The sequence below is a fragment of the Indicator indicator genome, chromosome 14, assembly GCF_027791375.1.
Source record: "Indicator indicator isolate 239-I01 chromosome 14, UM_Iind_1.1, whole genome shotgun sequence".
Taxonomy (NCBI): domain Eukaryota; kingdom Metazoa; phylum Chordata; class Aves; order Piciformes; family Indicatoridae; genus Indicator; species Indicator indicator.
This window is the reverse complement of record NC_072023.1, coordinates 17,186,320-17,205,205: the sequence shown is the minus strand read 5'-3', so window position 1 is coordinate 17,205,205 and position 18,886 is coordinate 17,186,320. Positions and strand designations below refer to the sequence as shown.

General features: G+C 38.5%; 1 protein-coding gene across 6 annotated transcripts in view; it reads right to left on the bottom strand.

Annotated features, from left to right (window-relative positions):
• Positions 1 to 5,559: 5,559 nt before the first annotated feature.
• CAPRIN2 (caprin family member 2) overlaps positions 5,560 to 18,886 on the bottom strand; it is a 30,331-nt gene continuing 17,004 nt past the window's right edge. Inside the window, exons 10-19 of one of the 6 annotated variants that reach the window (XM_054387014.1) lie at positions 17,692 to 17,823; positions 17,409 to 17,496; positions 16,589 to 16,644; positions 15,919 to 16,029; positions 13,159 to 13,311; positions 10,690 to 10,873; positions 9,385 to 9,564; positions 8,024 to 8,118; positions 7,241 to 7,307; positions 5,560 to 6,128 (exon numbers count right to left, since the gene is read on the bottom strand). In XM_054387014.1, the coding sequence (XP_054242989.1) occupies positions 5,560 to 6,128; positions 7,241 to 7,307; positions 8,024 to 8,118; positions 9,385 to 9,564; positions 10,690 to 10,873; positions 13,159 to 13,311; positions 15,919 to 16,029; positions 16,589 to 16,644; positions 17,409 to 17,496; positions 17,692 to 17,823 (1,635 nt within the window). The remainder of the gene's footprint in view (positions 6,129 to 7,240; positions 7,308 to 8,023; positions 8,119 to 9,384; positions 9,565 to 10,689; positions 10,874 to 13,158; positions 13,312 to 15,918; positions 16,030 to 16,588; positions 16,645 to 17,408; positions 17,497 to 17,691; positions 17,824 to 18,886) is intronic. The other 5 variants (XM_054387015.1, XM_054387017.1, XM_054387016.1 and 2 more) reach the window with 5 other exon arrangements.

The following is an 18,886-nucleotide window of genomic DNA, read 5'->3' as shown; positions in this document are numbered from 1 at the left end:
GAACTGATGTTACTCAGGTGCCTAAGGTATGTGGCAGCTGGACAAGACTCATAATATAGAATGGCTTGAGTTGGACCTTAAAGGTGATCTAGTTACAAACCCTCTGACAAAGACAGAAATACTTCCCACTAGACCAGGTTGCTCAAAACCTCATTAAGCCTGGTCTTAACCAATTGCAGTGATGAAGCACCCACAACTTCTCTAGGCAACCCATTCCAGTCTCACCACCCTCACAGTAAAGCACTTCTTCCTAATGTCTAATTTAAATCTGCCCTGCTCTAATTTAAAACCATTACTCTTTGTCTTACCCACCAGCTTTCACGCAGGATCACAGAAATTGGCTGAGGTTCCTAAGGTGTACATAACACACATGATAATTCCTACTATGTTTCTGAGCATATTTGTGGTACTTGTCTTCATCATTATGCAGAAGACAATTTAGCTATCTTGGTGTCTGTGTGTAAAAGTGGATGGAAGGTGCTTACCACTCAGGTTGTCTGGAACATAAAAGCACTTTATAACTGCAAGCATTTGCACCACAACAATCCTCTACTATCCTATTTTTCCCCTTAAATCCTAGAATATGCAGATGAACCACATGTGTGCAGGTTGAAGATGACTGTCAAAGGTGCAGTTCATAGATGTGAGTAATACAGTCTTAGTGAGCCAAGTCCTTTGGTTATTTCTGCAGGTGATGTTTTACATAACGTTTCCAAACCAGAGACACCGTATGAACTGGTAGAAAGAACAGAAAGACTATTTGCTGTCTTTTATAATAAACACAAGGTAAATTATGGCTCATGGCATTATATAGATGCCTTAAGAATACAGTTGTACAGTGTCCTTTATTCATTGTAATTGCAGTGTAAAACATAATTTCTCATTAGTGCCTCTCAATTAAAAAAGACAAAAGCACTTCCCTCAATTTATATATTACTTGACCTATACTGAAGAATAGTCTTCTTAATGCTGAATACACACAAGTGTTGTTTATGAAAGGGATGCCTTTCTCTAACCAAGAGGATTTTATAGTAATGCTTGCCACAATATCTTTACTACCACTAAATAATGTGGATTCTTAAAATGTTTACAAGGAAAATGGTCAAAGCAGCCAGTGCTATAATGTGTTCATACAAAAAAACCTCCAAAAGTTCCTCAATAAGTTTGCCCATAATTAAAAAAAAAAATCTAACTGTAAAAACTAATTATACCTACCTAGCATTTAGAGATTGTGTCACCTTTGATGGTTTTAATCACTTTTTGAAGTGGCGCAGAACACCAGATCATTGTCACTCAGGAACTGTCTTTGTTCGCTAGTAATGCAGCTCTACAGCGTCTAGCAAGAAATGTAAGTACTTTCACTGATCTTTTAATTTCTTCTTAGAAGCAGGTGAGAGCATATTCATTAATCTTAAAATACTGGGAAAAAAATAAAACAAGTGTAAAAAGTTGTTTGCTGTAGTAATTCTTTGTAATTTTCCCATTTTGGTTAAGATACTAAATAAGACTTAGTCCAGAGGAACTTGCCCACTTAAAGGTCTTGGATTATGTATCATACTAAATGCAAATTACTTTAAAAGATTTGTAGTGTGATATCCCTACTTCCTGTTCTAAACTTAGCATGTAATGGACAGCTTAAAAACAGTTCTGGTTTATTCCATTTCTGTGTATAGATCTGTGGTAGGTGCACTTGAAAGTTGTGAAATTTAGGTGTTGAAGGACTTCAGTCTTGTGGGGCTGCAATGTAAAACATATCAATAAAGAAAAAATATGCTTAAAGGGTTTTTTAGCATTCTCCAAAAATGTTTTTCATCATTTTATTTACCACTTGTATCTGAAACAGCACTTTTAGCACCTGACGTGAAGTACAAAAAAGTGGAAAAGATTTTACACCTTGCTTATAAGCCTCACTCTTGATGCACACAGCTATCAAAGAGGCAATGCCAGCAAGGTCTAAATCAAGTAACACACTGTTCAGCAATGCTTATTTCATTTGTATTATGTCAGCAGTGGTTTAGCTGTGCAAGTATCGTTGCAAGTATTTTAGTCTACCTTTGCATTGGGCTTAATGTGTGTCTGATACTTTTTTTCTGTAAAATAGGAACCTCCATAGATACCAGTGGCTACGTTATTCTAAAAGTAAATTTAATCATTAAAATATTTTTATGTAACTTTGAGATGAAAGTAACTACTTTTAAGCAGGAACTTGTATGCCTTTTATTTGTTAACAAAGATTCTGTTAATATTTTGGGCTTCATCTACTTCATAATAATGAATTTGGAACTGAGGTAAAATTCTGAGATTGTCCTGTTAGCTATGTAACACTGCTGGTGATAGAACATCCAGTGTGAAAGGGATAAGTGATATAAAAAGAAACTAAGGGCAAGGAAATTAAATACAAGTTGCAGCAGATAAATGCATGCCAGGCCTCCAGATACAAGACTTTAATCAGAGTGAAAATTCTGAAGCTGTCTCCCCCACTGACTGTTTTGTCAGAGCAGCTGTAGATAACTTAGAGAGTAAAGGAGGAAAAGGTACACAAAAAGTACAGCAGAACAGTGACATTCTCTTACACCACTGAACCCTGCAGGACAGAGGTTTCCTGCAGAAAGTCAGTCACAACAATTATGGTCTCTTCTCACTTCCATAACCTGGGAAAAAAAAATAACCCCCACAAAACACCACAAGTGCCTTAGCATTTTGAAAACTTTAAGAAACCCTTTGTCAAGGACAACCCTCCTGAGTAGGCAGCTCTGTACCACATAGCTGCTGGCTCCCTCCCTCCCAGTAGGATGTGAAAGAGAATCAGAAAAGCGAGAAAACTCATGGGCTGAGATAAAGACAGTTTAATAGGTAAAACAAAAGCTGTATACTCAAAGCAAAATAAGGAATTAATTACCACATTCCATCAGTAGGCAGCTGTTGTTTCCAGAGAAGCAGGGCTTTCATGCAGTATGCATAGCCATTACTCAGGATGTCGAGATACTGCAACTGGAGTGTCCTCCCTTCCTCCAGCTTATATTGCTGAGCATGACACCATACAGTCTGGGGTATCTGTGGTTCATTGGGGTCAGCAGTCCAGGCTGTGTCCCCTTCCCAGTTTTTTGTGCACCCCCAGCCTACTTGCTGGCAGGGTGGAGTGAGAAGCAGATAAGACCTTTATTTAAGCAGCCTTGACTCTAAGCACTGCTTAGTAATAACTAAAGCATCCCTGTGTGATCACTAGTGTTATGGTCACAAATCCAAAAGACAGCATAATATCAGCCACTCTAAAGAAAATCAGCTCTGTGCCAGCCAACACCAGTACACCCTCCCACTTCAGGGTATTTCACTAAACTAAGAGAAATAAATATGAAAATTCACTCACCCCAAATCAAAACCTAGTGTCAGTTTCTTACCCTTGTAATTTCTCTTCAGCAGGCTGCACAAGATAACTAAACTAGAGATAATATAGGTGGAATCCAATTTGCATAGCAAAGAGCAGTTAGCAGAAGTACGATGCCCCTTTTGCATGTTTTAATTAGCCCTGATTATCATATAGTTAGAAACATTACCTAGTACAATAATTCAAGCAGCTTTATTCATAAGAAATCCATCATACAAGTACATCTGATAAAGCCAAGGGGAATGAGCACACTAAATTACACCTGTGCTAAGGCAGTCTGCAGCACAAGTGATACTCAGCTATACGCATAACAGATAATTTATTTACTAGCCCCCATACAGACAGCCTTGGAGAGAGGTAGCTGGGTCAGTGCTCTGCATATCTGGAAAAAGATAATCTAGAGTTGCATGGCTGTTAGGGAAAAAAAAAAACAAAAAACAAAAAACAGTGAAGTCCATCTGTTCACAGCTGCAAAGCCAAAAAAGCCAGTGCAAGTGAAAATTATTATAGGATTTTGCCCTATCTACCGTATTTCATACATGGAGAGTCTCAGGAAAAATGCTAAACTACTGCCATTTATCCTCTACTGAGAATGTTCCAGAAATATGCCTCTAGTCACTAAAAATCAGAATTGGTATCTTTATAAATACAAAATACAGGCTTCATATTCAATAGTTAGGGCTTGACATTTGTCTGTAGTGGTAAAAGCTAGGTTCCTTGAAAGATTTATCCTACCTCAACTTATCTCAAAATTGGCATTCTTCAAGCATGAACACCCTCTAAAAATGCAAATGAAGAAATCTAAGCTTGGAATAAAGCCAAGAAATGTATGCCAGTAACTTTATGAAATCATCTGTGTGGCAGCAGAGGAGAACTGTTTAAAGTTGGCAGTTGTGTAAGGGGTTATGAAGAAACAGCAGCTTTGTAAGATCTGGGACACCTATTCCATTTAGGTTTTTACTTGTTTTAATAAGCAGGTAGTTGAAGAGCTTTTTATTTTGCATCATTCTGTTTCATCCTTAGGTACAGCAGTCAGGTTTTTGCACTAGCTACCTTCCAACCTCTTAAAGCATTGCAGCTCTTAAAAGTAGAAAGAGCCAGTTTTCTACCCTCTTAACTAGTTCATACTTCCCTTTTAAACATTTAAATGCTTTGTGGTATTCAACATGCTGCAGCTTAGACAATGACATACATCTTGGCTTTTCAGTTCTCAAGCCACAAGGTGTGACTGATGACCCATCACATCATCCCTCAGTTGTAAGAGATGTCATAAATGCTTCCTAGCATTTGGGTTCAAGATGCAAGCAGCAGGCTTCAGCTACAACTATAGCATGTTCCTCAGCAGGCTCTTTGAAAAGAGAAGATACAATCCACTTCTGGCCTTAGGGGGAGTAAAGCTATGATTGTGCTTCCAATGTCAGTTTTAACTGTAAAATGTTGCTGAGTGTGAGCTTCAGTGACTATTTTTAAGAATTTTAACTACATCACTATTAAGAGTGATGTGACAGAGCTAGATTCTGACACAGTGTGCATTTAAAATAAGGAGACCTAATGAAGTATGTAACATTTCATTAATTTCTTGGCCTTTTGGTTAAAAAGGAAGCAGGTGTGTAGCAAAGTTGAACTCATTTTGGTCAAGGGACCAAAACTCGAGAAAGGCATCAAGCAAGAATTAAACAAGGAACCCCGTTTACATTACACAGTTTACCCTGCATTACTGAAACCTGAAGACCAATCCTATGTAAATAAGCATGTAAACCCTACATCAGGAATGAGCTCAGTTTGACGTATTTTGGAAATAAAAAACACTGGCAAGATTAATACTAAAATGCATATTAACTTGATTTATTGAGGCACAACAAGGCATTGTGAATAGCCCATACTTGAGGCAATCAATAGTGTAGTAAGCTGGACATTAATACAGTTTAGGGTAAGTGCAAACAATATACATTCACAGCTTTACTAGCAAGGCTACATCACAACTGATAAAGTGCCAAATTAGTGCTGATTCAGTACCCCAACTCCATGATTTCACCTTGCACAACAGGACCATCATTTCCCCCAATAACGGAACCACGTATCTTCTATAAAGTCAGTAGTAAGTGCAAAGCTAAGTCCCACCCCCCTCCACCAAGGTGTTTGGAGCATCTCCTTTGTAAACAACGCACTGGGTTTTAGTCCTGATAAAGAAGGTATCCTGAAAAGGTGGAGTATTTCCAGCTACTTCCATAAATGGCTCCCCGATGCAGACGCAGCCAGATCTGGTCTCCCTGGAACAGCTGCAGGACTGCATGATTACTGGCTGTTTCATGATCAGGAGCCCCATCATTGGCATATGCTGACACCAGGACCTCTTCATTCTTCATGAGATTCACATACAGGGGAACATTCACAGCCAGTTTCAGCATGTGGAAGATGAAGACGTAAGTACCATTCACTGGACAGTTGAATCTTCCAAGCTGGATATCAAAAGTTTCTCCTAGGTTGTTCAGCAGCAAATCAAACACAATTGGCTGGTCTAGAGTTCCAGGGGCCAAGTTAGATGTTCTAGCAGCAGAAAAGGCAACTCTCATCTGCTGTGGCAGGGGGTAGACATGCACTGGTAGTATGGTGGCAGCTTGGCTCGTCACTGGCATATCAACAGGGGTGATGCTGCGGGAATCTCCCTGCCCAGAGTCCCCACTGTTAAAGGTTTCATTGTCTCGTTCTGGACTGCTCACCTGAGAGGAATCACTCCACCCTGCTGTTAAAAAATCATGAGCAACAATAAATAACAAAAAGATGTCCTTAAACCTGCATTCATAATCTAGAACAAGAAGTGTATGAACTTTGGAACAGATCAGTCTTTCGGCTCCACCAAGTTGTTAAAGGACCTCAATGAGAACTGAACTTTGAAGCTAGTTTATCACACCTGCATCCAGAAAGCTGGGCCATAATTTAACAATAGTTTTAGCTTTAGTATTTTCCATATCAGCATAAAAGTACATACACTAACTTAGGAGGTAGAACAGCTTCGGAAAACACAAGCAAAAAAGAGAGTCAAGTAGTCATTTAGTCACCTTCAATATCTGAATTCGCACTTGAAATGACATTGATACTGTTCTTCTGGAACATGGTTGGAAACCATTGTTATTTCCACTGGAAAAGAACACCTTAAGAGAGCCATTAAAACTAAGTAAAGTTGCTATGACAGATGTTAATGCTAATGAGTACTTCTGTCAACTCACCACAACCTCATATTTCTTTCAATTCTCTCCTGAACACTGAGAGATGACCTTTATCCTAAAACAGTTTCCATTGTAAGCCATAACTCCCCTTTGTTCTTCAAAGTAGCCATCAACATAAAAATCACTTCTGTTGGAAAAGACCTCTAAGATCAAATCCAACCATTGACTTATACTACTATGGCCATTTAACCATGTCCTGAAAGAAGTGCCATGTCTACACGTTTTTTGAAATCCTCCAGACACAGCAACTCCACCACCTCCCTGGGCAGTTTCTGGGACCTGATAGCTTATCCAGATTCAGGAAAGCCTATGCAATTAAGGGAAGAAGCTAAATGCAACATCACAACCATCCTGTCTATGCTTCCTAGCTAGTTTTTGTGAGGAACATTCAGTAAGGTACCTCTGTCTCTGAACTCAGACATGTGAAGACAGCTGCAAATAGTGAAATTTAAGTCTGCTATGTGATGCTAAGATCTGTACTTAAGCTTCCATCTAGCTTGGTTAACTTATACCAAGCTTGATCTGTTTCATCAGTGATAGTACAGTTTTCCCTTCACTATTCACAATAACATTCCATCTGCTATGCTCAAGCACATGTGCACAACTGGGAACCTGATGTTAGCCATACCTCTTGAGTTTGCTCGAGGCCCACTAGTTATCCCTCCTCGTTTATAGCATTGCTGGTAATTAACATCCTAGAAGAGAACAGAAATATTAGGAAAATAGCTATAAGCAACTTGAAAACAAGTCAGGCTAACAGATAGTGGTTTTCCATTTGTACAATTCAAGCTCTAGAATAGACAATGATGGAGTTCAGCATTAAAATGCAAATAAACAGGTGTATGCAGAAATTAATTTTGCAATAGATTTTATGAAATTAGAGCCAGTTCTATTAAGTTAGCTTCTGACCTATACTCTCAGTTAATTGATACCTTAAATCTCACATCTGTTAGAAGTCCCTGAGTTTCTACAGAAGTGTCTTTCATTTCAAAGGTGAAGACCCTCCTGCCACCAAGAATTTTTGCTTTCTTACACATTGTTTTGTAATGTTTTCAGGTTTTTTCCCTGACCACATTCTCAGTCAGTCCATTTAGAAGTTCATTATATTATACTATGGAAGCACTGATAAGAACTTCAAAATTAACAGTAAAATAGATTCATTATACTGCATCTTATTCGCCATCTGTTTATATTTCAGAGATTGCCTTCACACTACAAATCAACTTAACACAGAAATGTTATGTCTGAGCCATTTTCAATTGCTGTCTGCTGTTCCAAAAGAAGGCTTTTGTCTAGGAATCTCTGGCTTGTAAGGAATAGTTCACTTGTTAAGATAATGAAAAGCTACAGTAATAGAAGACTTAACTTCCATACAGTGCTTAAAAGGCTATTTGAAAGAGTCAGTACTTACCCTCTGAGAATATGGCATTCCAGCATAATCTCTACCAGGGAACTGCAGCTGGCCATAGCTGCCATTAGTTATTGATGCTCTGTAAGCATCAAAACCTGTTCAGATAAAGTTGATTCTTCAATGTAATTCATAGTTTGGTTTGCATGAAAAAAACAGAATAAAACTAGACCTGCCTTTTGACAGTTATGTATTAAGTTACACAATTAAACATCTATTCCTTAATTTAGAATCTGGAGCAGAGTCTCAGTACTCCCATAAAGAATCCATTTCGTTAGTTACTCGTAACTACCCACTGTGGATGTATCAAAATCACATTTTTGAAGTATTAACATCAGACCTTAACAATTGCCTGATTGCCTGTATCATGAGCCTCCTGATACTCATGGGACTACTCAGAACAGGTGAGAAGTGTGCTAGATCCAGAGGCAGATTTTAACAATTAAGAAATACTTTTGCTATTACAGATGCTTAACTACTACTGCTATAAATCTAGGTGCTACTATAATATTTAGCCTCTTCAGCTATTACAATAACTACCAAAGAAAAGCTGCAGGCAATTTAGTACCAGACACTAGGAAACCCCCTAACTCATTAAATTAGAACTATACAATTCCTTGTCTGGTACGTGTTCCTACAAGATAGTGAGCAGTCTCAGTCCAATAAATTCTGATGACTGTTTCAGGTAAGTGCCCATCCGCTTCCAAGTGGAGTAAGTCATAGCTACCAACAAGCTTAAGTTACTATCGGCTTAAGGTCAGATGAAACTTTCTGTGGCACTTCAGCTAGCAACAGAAGACCAAAAAAAAAAAAAAATCATCCTCCTGAAACTCTTCAGTTTATTAATCCAGAAGGGCCCTCAGAAGGGCTCTCTACTACCACGGAAGTCTACCCCATCCCAGCTTCTGCCGGCAATACTAAAACCAGCAGTGCTAAGCAAAGGGTATCTTGTTTTGGGCAAATACTGCAAGTGACTGAAGAGAAAATACTGTTCCAGAACATTAACAAGAGATGCCAACAGGAAAAATGAGGGTAAAAAGTTCAGAATGATAAATGAAACAGCAAGCAGAAAAGTCTATACAATTATGTAATTTAATAACCTATTAGTATAAGGTTCAATCTGCATACTTCACAAGGCTACAAAATTGCTCTATCAGTTCATCTGACATCCAAAGTATAGGGACAACAAATAAAAGTCAGAATCAACTTGTTTAATTTGTATAACAGAACATCCCATTCTCTGCACATTGCTCTTAGACTTGATGTTTCACATATCAAATCTAAACTTAATAATCATGTCGGAAATCATGTTCTAGTGCTACTACATTGTATTTTTTTAAAGGTGGTAGTAAATACAGACATACCTTTGTACCCACCAGGGGAACGATATGAATTACCCAGTGACCTTCCACCTCTAGCAGATCCTCTAACAGACCCACGACTGTTAAGGTAAGGCTGAGGGGGTCTAGGAATAACAGTCTGTGCTGGATAAAAGGCAAGGCTACCATTGCTAACAGGAACAGCTCCATCCAGTTGACAATTCACTGCTTAAAACAAAGCATAGATGAATTCAAAGCTTTTGTAGCTTAGCGCTTAACATACCTAGAAGCAAAGGCAGCATTAGGAGTTTCAAGTGCTGACTAAACTGCTCTGAATACCCTGTTCTGCTCCTTCCTTACTTAAGTGGAGATCCTCCCCTTTGTTCTGTAGTTTGTACTGCTTGTTCAAGTATACTGTAGGCAGCCCAGGCTGTGGGTGTAAGCCTCTAACGCATTCAGCATGATTCAGCTGCAGAGGTCAGAACAAGCTTGCTAGCAGCAACAAGAAAACTTTATACAAGGCCAATCAACTGTTGTCTTTGTGACAAGGAGTAGTCAAGCATACTTTCCTGACTGCTATACTTATATTGTTCTTTGGAGCTCTTAGTTTTTGTGTCTGACTACACATCAGTTTATTTCTAGCATGATTCCAATGACAATTCCTCTGGAAAAAAAACGTAGTTTTAAATGACCTTGAGTCACTTGATTAGACAGTCTTATAAATCAAGATCCCTAGCTGTCAGCTTACTTTAATCCTGGAACCTGTTTCAGGCCTATCTAAGGTCTAGTTTCTTTTCACATTTAGTATAAATTATATCACCTCACCTAGCACAAAAACTGAATGTCAAGTAGGCCAGTTTTGTGCTTAATAAGGCAGCTGAAAACCCCACTTATCAGAAGTTTAGTATTCCTCAGGTCAGACTTATGAATATTTTATTTAGCATTCAGCAATTCCCAGCACCAATGTTTTATTACCAGAGCCTGAATTCATGATTCCAAAGTATTTAATCATTGCTTTAATTCCAAGCAAACAATTGTTTGACTAACAAGTGTCACACATACTTGAATTCCTCACCTACTGGTAAACTCAGGTATATGGCAGTGTCCATGCAACCAGTATAGAAACTAGCTTGCAGCAGCCTTTCATCCTGCTAGCAGTTTTGAAGTTAAGTCTACATATCCTACCATCAACAAGATGACAGTTGACATAGCCCTAGTGCTTACAGGTGCTACATAACCATGTAAGAATTCCACTGAGTTAGACCTCAGAACACATGTTAAAGAATTAAAGAACTACAATAGCCCAAAGATCTTTAAAGACTGAAATACAGATACAAGTACAGTTCTCACCTGCAGACAGAGATTCTTGTGAAACAGAGGTTTGTTCTGCAACATGAGATGATTGCAGCTGGCACTGAGGAGGAGTCTGTGTACTTGCTGTAGAGAAACTCTGGTTATATCCTGCTGAATATGAAGAACTCTCCTTAGTTTCCTGGTCTTTACGTGGAGGCAGTGGTGCATTCACTTTAAACACCTACAACATATTTAAAGACAAGTGCTTAACACTACCAGCTAAAGTCTGCTTAATGCCTCCACCCTGCTATGTCATGGTTTAAATCTGTATGCCTAGATTCATTTCTATAACAACTGTTTCTTATAAATCAGGAACACTGTACTTCAACCCATCTTTCTCAGTAACTTTATAGAACTTACTCCTGTTTATGTAGCTACTACTCAAGAAACAGTTTGATTGACCACAGCTACCATACCATAACCTATTTTCCTTCTATGGGAAATCCACTGTTAAAGCTTTGGCCCGAAGCTCTGACAGCCTATACTTAGTTATTCACAATGGGGAAGATTTTATGCATGTTTTGGAGCCTGATACAATATCACTATCCACTCAAATACAGTATTAGACAGCCTTCACCCCTTTGGTAAGCTTAACCTCAAGTTTCCTTTTATAAGTTCCTCAGAGTAAACACAATCTAAGTAAGTTCTATAATTCAAATTTTTGTTATAGCCTAGGCAGCAGGGTGGTGTGCAGATACTACTGTTAGTTGAATCTGATCAGAGTTCAATCACTCCCATGACTCTACTGCTTTATAACAAATAACCAAAATTACCAGAACTGATGTTGTCAGTGATGACTACTACCACAATCAGGAAAGAAGTCTACTTTGAGTAAAAAGATCCAAATTTCACAAAGTGCTGTCAGCAGTACTGATACTGAACCTAGAAGTGTACCTTGACCATTTTCCAAGATTATAAATTGTCTTAAGACAGACCAAGACAGAGCTGCAGCTAGATGCAAGGAACATCTTCAGTTTGACAATTGTCATTTGCAAAAGCTTCTGATTAAAATGGGATACTTCTTCCACAATAAAAACGAAAAAAGTACTGCCTCTAAGAGTGAGCCAGCACAGAAACCCCTCATGATACTGAAGTGTTAGGTATAACTTGTGAACCATTTAAAAATAACTAATTCTCTAGGTGTGGGTTTTTTTCCCCTTTACCACATAAGGCCAAGTTATCCAAAGCAAACTTCTTTCTACAAGAAATTTGAGGATGCTGTACAGTAAGGCTGTCAACACCCAGCAAGTGGCCTTCTTCCTATGGTGAGGGTTACAGGTGGATTTCTACAATCAAGATCTGCCTTTAGGCTTCCATAAGCACAACAGCAGCAGTAGGATGTTCAGATATCTGAGAACATGCAATCAGATACTTCCATTACTGTCGCTGTACAATTATTTAAGGAACCACCCAGCTCCTGGTTATCCACTGAAATCCAACACCTGTCTTTTCCTGGCAGCAGTGAGAATCTAAGCAATGTAGGAAAGAAGAAAGCCCTGTATTGCTAAGACTACATGAAGAGTTACCCTAGCCATTTACTGACAGATGTTTGCTAGTTTGACCAAAAAAAAAAACCATCCAGAGAGATACGTTGAATGTCTCTACCACAGCGTTAAATGAAGTGAACTTTCAGTGGTACCATCATGATGACAAACACTCTGCACAGTGACACTAGGTTCAGATACAGTCAGCAGGACTGTGACCAAGATTCTGTACTTGTATCACAACAGATGCTAATCTTTCAGACTGGGTTCTCAGAAAGACTCTGGATTCCTTTATCACAGCACAGGGGAGGGAACATTAACATGAATGGAGACCCTTGCTCTGAGTCCCTCTAAGCTTGCACTGCAGATTACTAGACAGTAGCAGTGTTAATAATGTCAGAGAACATTAGTAATGATGCACAGCCTGAAAAATAGTATCTATTCACAAGAAATACTGCTCCTAGTCTATGTGGACTATTGCCTAGACCTTTGTAATGACTACTTGTTAACAAAACAGGAAAATGAGCTACATCAGTCTACCAAAGGCACGTTTTTCCATGATTACAGCAGACCAAATTTTACCCTACTAAAGCAAACAGTTTGAAAAGCAGCAAGATCAGTTCAGGCTTCAGAAAGATTTTAGTCCTAAAAGGTTTTAGATTTTTAGTCCTAACTTCAGGACTTCGTTTCTGCAGTCTTTATTATTTGACAACTACACATAAACTATGCAGTTTAAGTACAGCCAAGTTTACCTTGGGGCACAGCTATAAATCTGTTGATTTCAGATCTAACTTCTCCCTCTTAGTTCTTTGAAGCTCCTAAGAGAGTCTAGTGTTAGATTTTGGGACTTCACAACGTTAAAACTAACATCTCTGTTTTGAGATGATCTTCGAAGTTCTGGAAAAGCAGACTCATAATTTAGGTTTTAAGCATTAAAACATGAAAATGATTATTCTTCTGTGGCCTCAAGTTGCATACTTACAGTCTGCATAGCCTGAAAGGGAGCTGCTGTTATTGTGACAGAACTGCTGCTTGCTGGAGGAGACTGAAAGCTTTGCGCTGGTGGGACTGGCAACACAGAAGTGCTCGAAGTAGGCAATGGTGACTGTGGCTCACTTGGAAGGGGAATCGTTGCCTGAGGGAAGAACAAATGTAATGAAAGGTCACTTGATAGTTATCAGGCAGTAACAGAAGCAGTTAATTTGTTCTAAAGCCTAGACTGACAGAAGTCAGCAGTTTCTACAGGATGACATTTGGACATAGTAGAGCTGCAAAATAGCTTTTGCTTACAATTTCAAATCTTGCTGTGCATCCTCAGCAAAGAGTACTTCTATTGCAGTCTCTGCTGATTAAGTGAAATGTGCCCATGAGCTACTATACATACCATTCATTGTGGTAATTTCACACTAAAGAGGCATTAGGTATTTTTTTGCATCACTAAAGAAACCTAGGGTACCTTCTGTTTATTGAAGACAACGCTCTGCCTGATATCAAGTGATTTCTTTTCCAAAGGAACTCAAAGTTTAGGAGATATGATTTTTTTTTACCTTCCAACTTAATTATGTTTCACATGAGAAACAGTAAGTTGTCCAGACACAGGATTAACCTGCATTGAATTTCATCTGTGCAGATAACAAAATGTTGATTTAGAATACCAGTATTTATAGGAATCAAAGGTCAAAAGGAACATAAGGCTCTAGATGCATTTCAGCAACCAATAGAGCTACCTTACCTGTTTTTGCAATAGCTCACCTGGGCAATTTCCATCTTTTTAGGTATCAGTGACTCAGAAATACACGAACTTGTCTGATACGATGGCTGGGAAGTGTATTTCTCATTCTCTTGAGAAAGCGATACTGATGCCTAGGAAAAGTCATACATGCACCTGCTATTACAAGAAGTATTGCACAACACACAGAGCTCTGTTAGGGGTGCGAAATACCAATGCACAAGTTGAAACGAGGTGATAGAGTGGGATGAAATAACTACAAATTGTGCGAGGGGAGGTTTAGATTGGATACTGTGAAAAATTTCTTTACTGAAAAGGTGGTCAGATATTGGAACAGGCTACCCAGGGAGGTGGTGAACTCACAGTTCTTAGGGGCATTGAAAACACACAGAAACCATGTCCCAAAGGGCCATGTCTATCAGCCATGGTGGTGTTAGGTCAACAGCTGGACTTGATCTTAGAGTTTTCTAACCAAAACAATTCTACAGTTATGATTGTAAGTGGATTTTGAAAGATCATGACAAACATTAAGTCCAAAGTATATGTACTAAATAGTCATCTTAACCAAGTTTCAAGTAATTACCTTTAGAGATTCAGACTTAGATTACCCTTTAACACAACTGGTTGTGCAAGTAACCCTGCAAAGTCAGATAATCGACAGGAGACTGCTTCAAGCAGTTATTTACAAGTCTGTGACACACACATCTAATGTTAAGCTTCTAGCAATCTATTGAGCCAAACAAAGCTTCAGAGCCTAACCTTGGCTTGCTTTTGCAAAGCCTACATGTTCCATAATTAGTTCACACTTGTAATGCTAAGTTTAAAGAGCTGTTTACACTTTGATACACAGCTTAGGGCTAAAGACTACCAGTCCTGTTATCATTTACACTGTTACCATAGAGTATACTTCCTGGTTGTGCTGGGACCAAGCAAAGTTTATCTTCTCATGAATACAATGAATAAGAACTTCTTATAAGAAGAAATGAAAATACAACTGAGACACCACACTAGAAGCCTCATGGACTAGAGAGGTATGCTGGGCACAAACACCTCAGTTCCATAAAATTGTCTGGAATAACTTAGAAAAATTCTACTAAATCAGATGTTCTACAGTTACAGCACAGCAGAAGCCTTCTGGATGCATATTAAACAGCAATATTTAATCCTTGTTAACACAAGACGACTTATGACACTGTAGAAGTGAAAGGTGTCAAGTACCAGGTCAAAACTGCTGATTCAAGATGCCACAAGACTAACATCCCTGTCAAGATACAGTACACTAAGGAATAGAACAAATGCTACATTGCCCAGTGTACTGATAACATGCACATCAGCAGAACCTAAAATCATTTAGAAGTATGAACATTACCCATTATAGCCTACATACACTCTATTAGAGAATCCAACAGGAAAGAGCCAGTTCTGTTTCTGCAGTACACTTAAGCAAGAGGTCTTTAAGACAGTGATATAAACAAACACTACTCTCACCTCTAAACAGTATCTACTAGTTGAAGATTTAACTGTTTTTGCAACTTATTATGTGCAAAGTGAGGTCTTAACTGAAATCAGGAAGTCAGAATCCCAGTATTTTTTTAGTGTCTCAGAGAGCACATCTCAGTCTTCAGCCTACACAGAAGTCTGCTCTTTCATTACAATATTAATTAAAATTTATGCATTCTCAATGTTGTCATTAGAGGAGTATTCTACACTAACTAAAGCAAGTATTTTATGCTGCTCATATTCCCACATGGATACACATCACATTTTCTAGCTTGCATTTATCTCACACTCTGATTTCAGGAGGTTGACTGATGGATCATTTGCATTTATGCAGTATCAGGAATACTTTGAAAAACATCTTTAAGTATTCCAGAATGTATACTATTGCTGTTATTCACATTCTGTCCCTGTACGTTGCTCAAGTGTAGTTCAAGAGATGCCCCACCACAGCTTTCTGTTAGGGCTAGCTATTGCACAGATCTTAAAATACCAGTGGTGCCCAGGGTACATTACCTTTGGTGTCTGTGGTGTCATTGCGTCTTCAGTTTCTGAGCCAGAAAGAGTCTGATCAGCAGATGCTAGGGAAGTATTTGAACCATGTGGTGTCATGGATGAAGCAGCAGCCTTGCAAGAAGAGAAAACAGAGGTAAGTTTTCAAAAAAATTAACTGAAATACTTGGTTTCACTGAAACTCACAGCCTACATTTCTTAGAAATTCTTGTTAGTGGCAAAGAAACCTATTTTAAATGCTAAAGTGGTAAGTTTCACAAGCGCAGCAAAGAAATTTAAGATTCACTTAACCATGGCTGCTAAAACTTTGGACACTTTATTTGGCCTAAGTTAGGATCTCAAAGGTGAAGATGTGCACTATCTTGGAAGGAAGCAGCATGTTCCCATATACACCACTTCAGCTATGATGAATCTACAGGTTAAATGTTCAAACTGTTTCAGCGTATCTTTTTTTTACTTCAAGAAATTTCAAACATTTGTTGCTACTTTTCAGGCAGAAGAGCAACAAATTTTGTCAGCACTGGAATGATCTCAGACTTGCAAGCTACTATATGAAATTTGTTACAGAACTACTGACAAGAGAAACAGTTACAGTACTAACTCTACAGTAATGAATAACTACATTCCCTGGCTCTAGTTCTGCCTTTCCAGGGCAGTCCTAATTTCAACTTACTTGAAGGGGCTGTTGAAGAAAATCACTCTGACTTGGCAGTTTCTGTTCTTTTGGAGCTGTGGAAAAAAAAAAAAAGAATGCCTTCACCAATACTTACCTTTAATTCAAACACTATATATAGTTTCAGTGCACAGTTTTTCTTTTTGAAAACATTCCATATGAAGATATAGATTATTCTAGTGCCACGGTGGCATCAGGTCAATGATTGAACTAGATGACCTTAGAGGTCTTTTCCTATCGCACAATGATTCAATGATTGGTGTCTGCACTTATAATATTTAGACCTAGCATCAGTAAACCACACCCAACCCAAAACTTCAGTTTTTTTGGTAAAAGATGATAGGTATTCAATGATAAAAACAAATTACCACAAGAGATACTCATTTTCCAGACAGAAAAACAAATAAACTGGATAAATACATTTTACAGTTCAAGAGCCACCCAGTTTCTTAAAATGGCCCATTATAGAGAGGTCCAGTTTTCCAAGTGTAGCTAGATAGCTGCTCTTTATCCTGAGCTTATTCACAGCTTATGTCTATATACTCACATATAGACAAGTTTGTTACAGCATGTTAATTCTGCAGCCGGGTTCAGATGCACATGCTAGTTAGTGAAAATACAAGCATTCCATTTCCGGGCAGACAAATCAGTTTAAACCACCTCCAGCAAACCAGAAAGGTGGCTCAAGCTGCCTTTATCTGAAATGGTGGTACTCATCATTAGACAAGCTGTCTTTACCAGATGTAATGATCTACAGCCAAGCAAACTGTTAAGTGTTTGCAAAATCTGAGATACAGTTCACTCTTACAGTATTACCTACCTACAGAACTACTTGCTGGAGTAGCAGAAGGCGGCTGGGATGAACCAATGGCACTTGGTGAAGCTTTATCAAAATCCAGAATGGATTCCTTTCAAAAAAAGATTATTGGTTGGGAGAAAAGAAGTTAAACTCTAGATACAGATGAAACATTCCCATTTGATAAGTTGCTATTAGCTAATTAAAACTAGATTCATTCAGTGCAAATACATATTGCAAGCAATGTGTATTTTCTCCAACGCAGTTAGGACTGGAACTTTGTGCTACAACAGCACAGAAAACGTACTTGCATGAAATTGTAAGTCCCTTGTATCTGAGTCATCAGATCCTTCAGTTTTTCCCTTCTCAATACTGGATCTTTTGGAAGAGTTGAAGTAGAGCAAAATTCTGCAGCTGGCTGATGTACAGGTTTAGGCACCTAAAAAGAAGAAATATTAAATCTCACACTGGAAGCAAAACAAAGTTTTATTCAATATACTTTCAGAGCAACCTGTAGGAGTCAGATACCATGGGCCAAGGAATTGTGTGCCATTATTTGTATTTCCTGAATTGAGCTGTTAATTTGTAAGCAACCCTATCAGCTTACTGTTGCCACAACTTAAGGCAACGAATGAATTCACTTCATTCTGTCTTACATTCAAACATACAGAAGACAGTAAATTGCCTGCATTTAGTACAAAACTAGGCACATCTATCTAAAAAAGCTCCACATATTTAAGGCCAGAGCAAATTTAAAAAAAAATAAAGCTGCATCACTCCAGGTTGAAAATACACTTCTTACCACACTGGAGCCCACACCAATAAGCACAGATTTTTCATTAGGATGGCATTTCCAGAGATGGACATTGTAAGCAAGTTAATCAGACCAAAGTGCTTCCACTAGTGAGCCAGATACTCTTGGTGTACTATCTCCTACAGAAAGTATTACTTTCAGCTTTTCAAAATTTGGCATGAAAAATACATCTGTGCTCCCACATATGAGTCTGCCTTTGTAGCTAAATACAGCCTTCTGCAAGGCCTTGATTCAGATGGTCTCTTAACAGTTCATCCCAAGTGATTGTCACTTGAAGAAGGAAATGTTTGGTCAAAGAACAGCCAAGTCTGAGGTACCAGAAAAATCATGATGGCAAGACTCCCTAAACAGCAGAAACCCGATGTTTAGAGTGACATTAATATTAGATAATAGCACACAGGGAAGGAGTTTACAGGCTTCCTTGAGCTTCACAAAGCTTAATCCATGCATGTACAGCACATTAACTCTGGAAGACTCCACTTCTATAACCTGCATGACTCACAAGATAACTGCTTATTGAGCTCTGAGAAGTTTTGCTTTGTTCTGGATCTGAAACAGTGCATCCTTGTGCTACTCTTAATTAGAATTTAATGCACAAGCACTACCTTCAACTATTGTCTATGCAAGTTTACATTGCTGTATGCTTTTCAATAATGATGAACTAAAGCTATTAAGGATCTAAGTGCAG